At 43.8% G+C, this 8,654-nt stretch overlaps 1 protein-coding gene and 1 non-coding gene across 3 annotated transcripts in view; both read right to left on the reverse strand.

The window, feature by feature from the left end:
• FBLN5 (fibulin 5) overlaps nucleotides 1-2,550 on the reverse strand; it is an 83,316-nt gene extending 80,766 nt beyond the window's left edge. Inside the window, exons 1-2 of one of the 2 annotated variants that reach the window (XM_060295197.2) lie at nucleotides 2,454-2,550; nucleotides 2,083-2,290 (exon numbers count right to left, since the gene is read on the reverse strand). In XM_060295197.2, the coding sequence (XP_060151180.1) occupies nucleotides 2,083-2,099 (17 nt within the window). In that variant the 5' untranslated portion in view covers nucleotides 2,100-2,290; nucleotides 2,454-2,550. Of the gene's footprint in view, nucleotides 1-2,082 lie in introns of both variants that reach the window. The other variant, XM_060295199.2, reaches the window with a different exon arrangement.
• A 4,336-nt stretch (nucleotides 2,551-6,886) lies between these two features.
• Nucleotides 6,887-7,032, reverse strand: LOC115867427 (U4 spliceosomal RNA). The gene has a single exon (XR_004045133.2). It is a non-coding gene; the product is annotated as a U4 spliceosomal RNA (small nuclear RNA).
• Between the last annotated feature and the right edge of the window lie 1,622 nt (nucleotides 7,033-8,654).

Consider the following 8,654-nt stretch of genomic DNA (forward strand, 5'->3'; position numbering starts at 1 on the left):
TTATTATTGAGTTCAACAGGGGTTTATCTGAGTAGTTACTAGCTGTGAGCAGGGACCCTAGGTAGGCAGAAAAACTACAAAACTATGACCCAGATGCTGCCCTGGAGAGCTGGTGGGGGAGCCACGTGAACCAACAATGTCTATACCCTTTGGTTAGGGCACTGATAGAAATGCCCACTGAGTGCCAGGAGAGCCAGGCTGCGGGTAGGGAATGGAAGGTCAGGGAAGGCTTCCTGGAGGAGGTGATCTCAAAGGCTTCTTCAGTAATTCAGTGGACCTGGCACCTGGTTGGATTTAGTGACCTGTTACTGTCAATGTATACCTTCACTTGACAATCCCTCCCTTCAGAAAAAGAGCGTTCAATAGACTGCAAAACTCACTCAATCCATGACAGAAGGCGCATATGAATCAGCAACGCTGGGGTACTTGGAGGGCCCCAGAATTAAGGTGACATCCAGAGGAAACAGGACTCTAATGTGCTGTTGGGAGAGGCAAGCCCACTTCCTTCATCGAGTCCTCAATCCAAAGAATAAAGACCCTGGAAGCCCACAAGTTTTCCTTTCATCTGAGTGCCTGTGTGAGCCAGATTCTAGAACACTGGAGACAGCTCTGACCTTATAAAGTGCAGAGCCAAATCCCAGGGCTTTTTGATATTCACAACAGCCAGATTTATATCTGGAAGGAATGAAAGAACAATAACAAATTTATTTTCCAGGCTGTATATTATGAATTTCAACGTTTTCCTGTTTCTTCACATGAAGTTTCCTTTCGGTTGGTTATAAAACCCTGTCTCGTTTTTGTTGGAGACAGGACAGGCTGACAACGCAGTGGACTTCAAGACCTAGTGGAAAAGGCATGCTAATCCATTTCTCCCCCTACCCCACCTCCCCTACTCCCTTTGGCTAGAGGGCAATCCTCTTTGGCTAGGGACAGGTCTCCTCTGAGAAAGCCCATCTCAAGCCCGGCCTCCTGCAAGGGCCACAGCTGGGGCCTGGGGGCCAAGTAAGCTCCAGGCTTAACTGAGACGGTTTCCCAAAAATGACATAACATCCAAGCATTGCTGCTCTCACAGCGTCACCCATAGCTGCACTTTGTCATGAAAAACTCTAGAAAACTCCAAAATTAATTAACTATAAGAAATTTGGGGATCCTTTGATGTTCAAAACTGGTCCCCGGAACTTTCAAAAGCAGGTGGGTCCACCCATTTTGGGCTCCATCCTCAAGTGGAGGAAAGCTGGGCGGGGGTGGACGTGGGGATGGAGGTGGGGGACCAACTGAATCTCAGGGCTGTCTGTTCAAGAAGTGCTGGTCCCCGATCCAGGATGACAGGATTACAGCTTCGTTTTCAGCACACACACGCACACACACACACAGACACACAGACACATAACACACACGCACGCACGCACGCACACACACACACTTTGTCTAAAGCAGCTACGTTTTCAAGAGTGCGCTGGATAAAAACTGCAGATGTAATCTAGATAAAACTCTTTAAGCTTTAACGATCCCTTGACTGGAACTTCAATTTCCTTAAGGAATATCAAAATGTTTGCTTACATGCATTTCTGTCTGCAGTCCCCACTTTTCATTGGCTCGAGACTTCTGGGTCGCATGCCCTTTGAGAATCCCACACAGACATAGAGCAAATCCAGCCCCGGGATGTGCAGCTAGCCCGTTCGCTTGTCCAACAGCCGATGCAGCAAAATAATTGCTAGTGAACTAGTAATTGATCTCTCAAATTTAAAAAAAAAAAAACTTAAAAAAAAATTTAAACGGCACACAAATTTGCTGCCCTTTCGGAAAAGAAAGAAAGAATCAGGCTCTGAGATTTTTGCCGACCTCTGTCGGATGCTGGCTTCTGAAACTGTCTTATAAAATACCCACTCCCAAAAGAAGGCTTCAAGATGGAAATTACAGAGGCGCAGCTTTTTACAATTAACAATATCATTGCATCACTAGCTAATGCCTTTTCCAACATCCTGACACAGCCTGAATCACGGCCATAGCCATTTTCCACCCATCGGGTTTGCAGTAAGGTTTCCAGACCCTGGAGGAAAAAGTCCGGAGCAGAGAACGTACCTTTTAAATCCTGGCATGTCCAAGACGCGTGGGCAGGAGAAGCAAGGGGGAAAAGATGGAGAGCTCTCAGCGCGGGACCCTCGGAGCAGTTCCTGAACTTCGGCCTCCTCTGGGCCTGTGGGGCTCGCCGATACTTTTATTCCAGGGGGGACGAGCGAGGCGAGGAGAGGACAAGGGGAGAGCCTGGGTCCTCCGAGCCACTGGAGAGCTGACAGAGAAAGCACCTGGTTTTGCTTAGCCCTCTTCAGTAATTCAGCATTAAACCAATTGGAGGAGGAATGTTAAAAATGAACACTTCATTTTCTAAGTATGTTAAACAATGCAAATGGAGCCTCAGTCTGGACACAGCTGGTTCAGATTACAGCACTCACCAACTGGCTAGACGCCTCACAACAATCTTGGGGCGTCTGCCAGGACCAAGTGCTCAGTGCTGGGAGGAGAGCCCTTTCCCGGGCGGCAGCGCAGCCACACTCAGGCTCCCAGCATCTCTACGGGAGGCGATTGGCGGGCAAGTGCAGGAGGGTGGGGTGCGGCGGGCGGGGGGGGGGGCGGCTGGGAGGACCTGTTGACCCTTTACTTCCCACCCGGGGAGGAGGTCCCCAGGCTGGGCGGTCGTGGCTGAGGCGGGGGTGGGGATCCAGAGCATCTGCACTTGGTCATGGCATTGGAACACCCATGAAAGTTATTCCCCTCTGGGAGAGGAAGAACTTGAACTCATGACAAACACAGCGACAGGGACTAGAGTCTTGATTTATTGGGAAACCAGACCCAACGAAGCAGAGGCTTGGGGTAAGCGGCAGGAGACTCACGATTTTCCAGAAGAAGGGGTGGGGAGCCTGAGGGGATGGGAAAGAGGAGGAGGATGGAAATTGGCTGACACTTATTCAGGACGTCAGCTTGTGCAATGCAAACCTTGGGGAGGACACTCTCCCAGGCCCGCCCTCAGGCCCTGATTCTCGGGGCCTGTTCTTGCTTTAAGAATTGTCCATGGACCGAATCAACATGTTGTACACCTTAAACTTACACAATGTTATATGTCAATGATATCTCAATAAAGCTGGACAAACATTTTTAATTGAAAAAAAAAATGTCCCTTGGCTTGAAAGTGATTTTAACAAGTAACAAGGTGATTTGAAAAGACAAAAGGACAGTCAGGGAAACCAGAATGATGGATAAATAATAATAACAAAAGCTCTTTGGTAAGTCCTTTATATTTGTTGTATTGGTGGTTTCACACTATTTCTTTTTCTTTCTTTTCCTTTTTTTAAAGCATTAGATCCCTTTTTATCAAATGAAATCTGACCAAAGACACTATTCTTTAAAAGATGAAAATGGATTGGCAGTAGTCCAGGCCCCTGCTTCCCCACCTGCACCTTCCTTTGGGCTCCACAACACAGCCCTACCTCCAGCTGGGAAAGCACTGGTGAGGTCCTTTCTCCTCATGATAGGAATTATTACCTCCATTGTACTGGAGGGGCTTATGAGAGGTTAGGTAACTTCTCCATGGTCACACAGCTATTCACTGATTCTGCTGAGCCTCCAAAGTCTGCATATTTAGCCTTCCTAAAGGGCATTTTTTTTTTGTAAGTAAACGGAATCCTACTTATGAAAATACATTCAACGAGAAAGGCAAACTGTTGATAGTTGTTGAAGCTGAGTGTCCATTATACTATTTTATTTACTTTATATGTGTTGTACGTTTCCCATAATAAAATATTTTAAAAATATATTATATTTACAAGGTTATTCCTTGCTCCCATTGCTTGGAATAGCAAAAAGAGTATAAAGAGCCTTATCCATCAATTAGGCATCGATAGGGTTAAAGTAAGGGACTTCCCCAAATAGACTATTGCGCAACCAATACAAAACAGTGGACATATAAGAGGACATACTGGATGACACCTTTGATACAGAAGTCAAAATGAGGTAGTCACTGGGAGGGGGCACAAAGGACCTTCTGGGTGCTGGTCATATTCTAATTATTCATCTGGATGCTGGTTCCACAGGGGTGTGTACACTTAAGATTTGTGAAGTCTTATGTATGTTACACTTTATATTAAAAAAGAAAAAGACTGAAGGAGTTCCTTATGGGCTGGTATTGAAAGACTTGCAATAAATTTTGTAGGTCAAAATTGTAGAATATCGGCAATTTCACATCGATCAAAGTAGTACGTTAATAAGTGTAACAATAAGTTGTAGGACTGTGTGTAAAGCATGCCACCGTTTGAGAATAATGTATATACACAAGTTCTTGCTTGCATGTGTATAGAGAAGACCTCTCCAGAAGGATATAGGAGAAGCTGTTAGCATTGTTTGCCTCCTAGGAAGGAAATTGGGTAGGCGGCTGGGGAAGAGATGTGAGAGGAGAATTAGCCCTTCCCTGCTCACCTTTTACTATAATTTGAATTGTGTACCATGTACCATATTTTGTACCTATTCAAAATATGAGGTTAATTTAATAATATACTCTATTTGTGTAGAGCTCTTTGGTGGGGTAAGGAAGAGGTATTTTTTGTTTGTTTTTTGGCGTTTTTAAAAAATATTTATTATTTATTTGGTTGTGCCGGGTCTTAGTTGCAGCTCGTGGGCTCCTTAGTTGTAGCATGGGCACTCTTAGTTGTGGCATGCATGTGGGATCTAGTTCCCCAACTGGGGATCGAACTCAGGTCCCCTGCATTGGGAGCACAGTCTTAACCACTGTGCCACCAGGGAAGTCCCTAGGAAGTTTTAAATGACTTAGTCCATTACTTCACTTATACTATCAACCCTTCTGAAGGATAAGGAGGGAGAGGAAATCAGTATGACTGTTCTCTGCATGAGCAAATGGAGAGCCTTGAAAGCAAAACTGTCCAGAGACCCATCTTGGACCAGAGATTGCTCCCACCTTAAAACTATAGGGTTGGGCTGTTAACTATAGAAAAATAAATAAAAATTTACCTTGCATAATCAGGAATTTAAATGAAATGAACACTCTCTGCCACTAATAAGTTACCATAAGTCACTGCATCTTGATTTTTATAATATTGGGTATTTCCACTCATAAAATTAGTGTAGCTCTTCATTTTTATTCTTTTTCAAACTTCCATATTAATTTTCTTTATAAGGTTGTGTTTACTTCTGTTAAATTTATATTTAATAGTTTTGGTTTTTGTTTTCCTTTTGGCAATCAGCATTTAGTCATTACTGAAGAATGTCTTTTTTAGACTTGTAAACAAATAAGAACAAACCAAAGAATGATATATTCCCATGTGAAGACCGCTGAAAGAATTAATGTGGTATTTAGTAGATCCTCAAATTATTATAGTAAGAACTAATCAACCAAATCCCAATTATAGGGCATTCTGTGTTTGTTTACTCCAAAAAATTCAAATATCATAAAAAATAAAGTGTGGGGAGCATTGCTAGAAAATAAAAGAGAATTAAGTGTCATATCAAGAATATATAATGGGTATAATTTATGAATCCTGATTTGAAAAACTCAGTAGTAAAAAGACATCTTTGAAGCAACTGAGAAAATTTAGATATGTATATTTATTGCATTAAAGAATTATTGTTAAAAAAAAAAAAAAAAAAAAAAACTATAGGGTTGGAAGAGGGGAGAGAATAAGAGTTCCAATAAAATTCTGAGTCTTGATTTTGCCACTTACCTGTTGGGTGACCTTGGACAAGTCACTTAACCTCTAGGCATCTCAGTTTCCTCACCTGCAAAATGGATACTATTTACCTCTCAGGGTAGCTGTGGGAATGAAATAAAAGTTAGTTATCCTCGTGATTGTCACTGTGTCTAAATTCCCACCCCTACACACTCCTGTCCCAAATATCTTTAATAACTGGTAAATTATCCACTTCCACGGACGAAACAGCCCCACTCACTGTTGAGCAGGTCAAATTGCTGGAAAAGTTCTGTAGTGTATTGAATCCAAATCTGCTTCCCTATGTGGAACTACCTTCCATGGATTCTAATTCTCCCCTCAGCAGCCACGGGCTAGTCCCTCTTCTACGACGCAACCAACTGCCTTTTCGTGAAAACAGTTCTACCCCTTGACCTGGCTGGTATCCTCTTCCCCAGGCTGAACAACGCCAACCCCAACCCTGCCCCGCCGGTGTCACGTGACCCATGTGTCACGTGACCCTGCGGCAGCCTGGTCTGTCTCCTCCTCCCTGGGCTGCATCAGTTCTTGGTTTGCACTGAACTTGCACCAATGAAGCAACTTGGAGTCCACAGGCTGCTTAACACCATCTCTGCCATCCCACGGTTGGGTTGCAAATTCTTTTGAAGGGAGAACAGGTTTTGCATGCATCCCTATTAAATTTTTGATCATTGCACAAGATCTTTTTCAAGATGAATTCTCCTATCTAAAGTATTAAGTATCACTCCCAGCTTTAACAACTACAGATATGTTGACCTTGACCTCTGTGACTTTATCAGAGTTATCAATAAAAAATTTACTGGGACAGGCGCTGGAGTGAAGCACTTGGTCCAGGCTGGCACTGATCCACTTCTTTCTTCAACATTTTGGGGCCACTGCTGATTGTCTAATTCAGGGTGCCACCCACTCCACTCAGATCACATTTCCCCAACTTCTCCACAAAGACTGGGTGAGAGGCTTTGTCAACTGTCCTAACATCAAAATGCACGTTTTAATCGCATTCCCGATTTAGCAACTCTGTTTTAAAAAAGAAAATGCGATTTGTGAGCATGAACTACCAGTGAGTCTGATTAGTTTCTCAGCACTTCCCTTCCTAAGTGCTTTTTGTTTCTTTTTTGGTTTTTAGTTGCAAAATAAGGATCCCAACCTCTGCCTCTTCTCCCAGCATCAGAATCAAATACAACACAACTAAAGAACGACTTACGACGTGTAAACTGTAGTAGAGGGAAAAGTTTTCAATCAGCAGTAATCGCGCCTCCGATAAACCTCGTTGGCTGTGATACTGCCACTGTGCAAACCTAAATTGCAGTATAAATGTAAGAGGTTATCACCGGCTGAATGGGACTTTCCTGGCTCCAATGAAACTCAGTTTGCTCACAATGCCGTGGGTTGGAAGACAGATGGGCCATTTTTTTTAAAAAAGGTAATGCTTCAAATTGGAGGAAAAATTCACAAAATTCGACCTTTAATGATAGATTTTGACGATTAATATTAAATAAATTTTTGACGATTAATATTAAATTTTTTCACTGTCCAAAAATAACTACATTGTAGTGCCTTTCTAGCAGTGAATGCAAAACGCTGAAGGGGACTATCAACTGTCTACGGTTATGCTGGTGTCTACACACACTCTCTCCTTTGACCCCCCACAATAACTCTGTCAAAGAGGAAACTCTCCATTTGGCAGAGGAAGAAACAGACCCAGAGAGATCAGAGCCACACCGACAATAAACAGTCCAGATGGAAGCCCAAACCGAGCCTATCTGGTTCTGGAGCCCTCATTGCCTCCAGCTGGCCAAGCCTTGCTACTCCTGACTTACAAGACTGGTTCCCGCCCTTCGTCTTAGCTCCTCAGGAACACTCCAGAACTCCCTGGGCCCTTCCATCATTACCTTCTCTTTCTACTTCCTCAGTACTAATAAAGTCTTTCACTTCTTATATTGTCCAAACTTGGCCCAAAGCAATCCGAAAACTAAAATGGCAGCCAACGCCAAAGAACGGTATCGGGCAGAAGCTCCACTACACAGGTCCTCCCACCCTAGAAGGCGGGAATTGTTGTCCTGATGCCCTAGCGGCTTCCACTGTCCTCCTCCCTCCATCAGGCCTCTCAGTGAGTATGTGTCAGTTACCACCTAGTCCCGCCTTAACCCTCTGAAATCTCACGATGTCCCCACCAGTCACCCAAGATGGTGCTCCCTAAGTTTCCTAGTGATCTCATGGCCAAATACAATGCCCTTTACTCCATTCTAACTGTTCCTTTGTCTCTTTGAAGTGTTTGACCATTGATGACTCATCTTCTCTCTTGTGTCCATGACTGTTACCTTGTTTTTCCCCATGTGTCTGACTACATTTTCTCCAGCCCCTCCCCCATCCCCCACTGTTTCTCTTCCTCCCTGATAACCAGAGTCCCCCAAAGTCAGATCCAGCCTTTCTTTTTCATGTGGTTTTTGGTTTGGGGTTTTGAAGAGTGGTGGTTTGTGGTTTCTTTTTTTAATAGTAATAGCTCAACAGTTATGTTTGATGGCAAAATGATATATGTTCTCACACTACGTTCTGTTGGTTGGTGGTTAGGGCTAACTAGTATGGCAGCCGTCTCTTTAAGGTACCAGAGATTCAAGCTCCTTCCATCTTGTTGCTTGGCAGTCTCTAGACCTTCCTCTACCTAGTCCAAAATGGCACACCACAACCACACCCACAATTCAGGAGGCAGGATAGAAATTGACAGCTACACCTAGCTGCAAGGGATGCTGGGAGATGTAGTCTATGTTCTGAGAGATCATGAACCTACTTACCTAAAAATCTGGAGTTCACTTACTCTGAAAGCAGAGAATGGACATCAGAGGACAAGCAGCAACCTCTGCCAGAACCCTTAGGAGCATCAATTTCATGCTCAATTTCTCTTTCTTTTCCCATCTTTATTTC

This window comes from Globicephala melas, chromosome 2 (assembly GCF_963455315.2).
Source record: "Globicephala melas chromosome 2, mGloMel1.2, whole genome shotgun sequence".
Lineage (NCBI taxonomy): Eukaryota > Metazoa > Chordata > Mammalia > Artiodactyla > Delphinidae > Globicephala > Globicephala melas.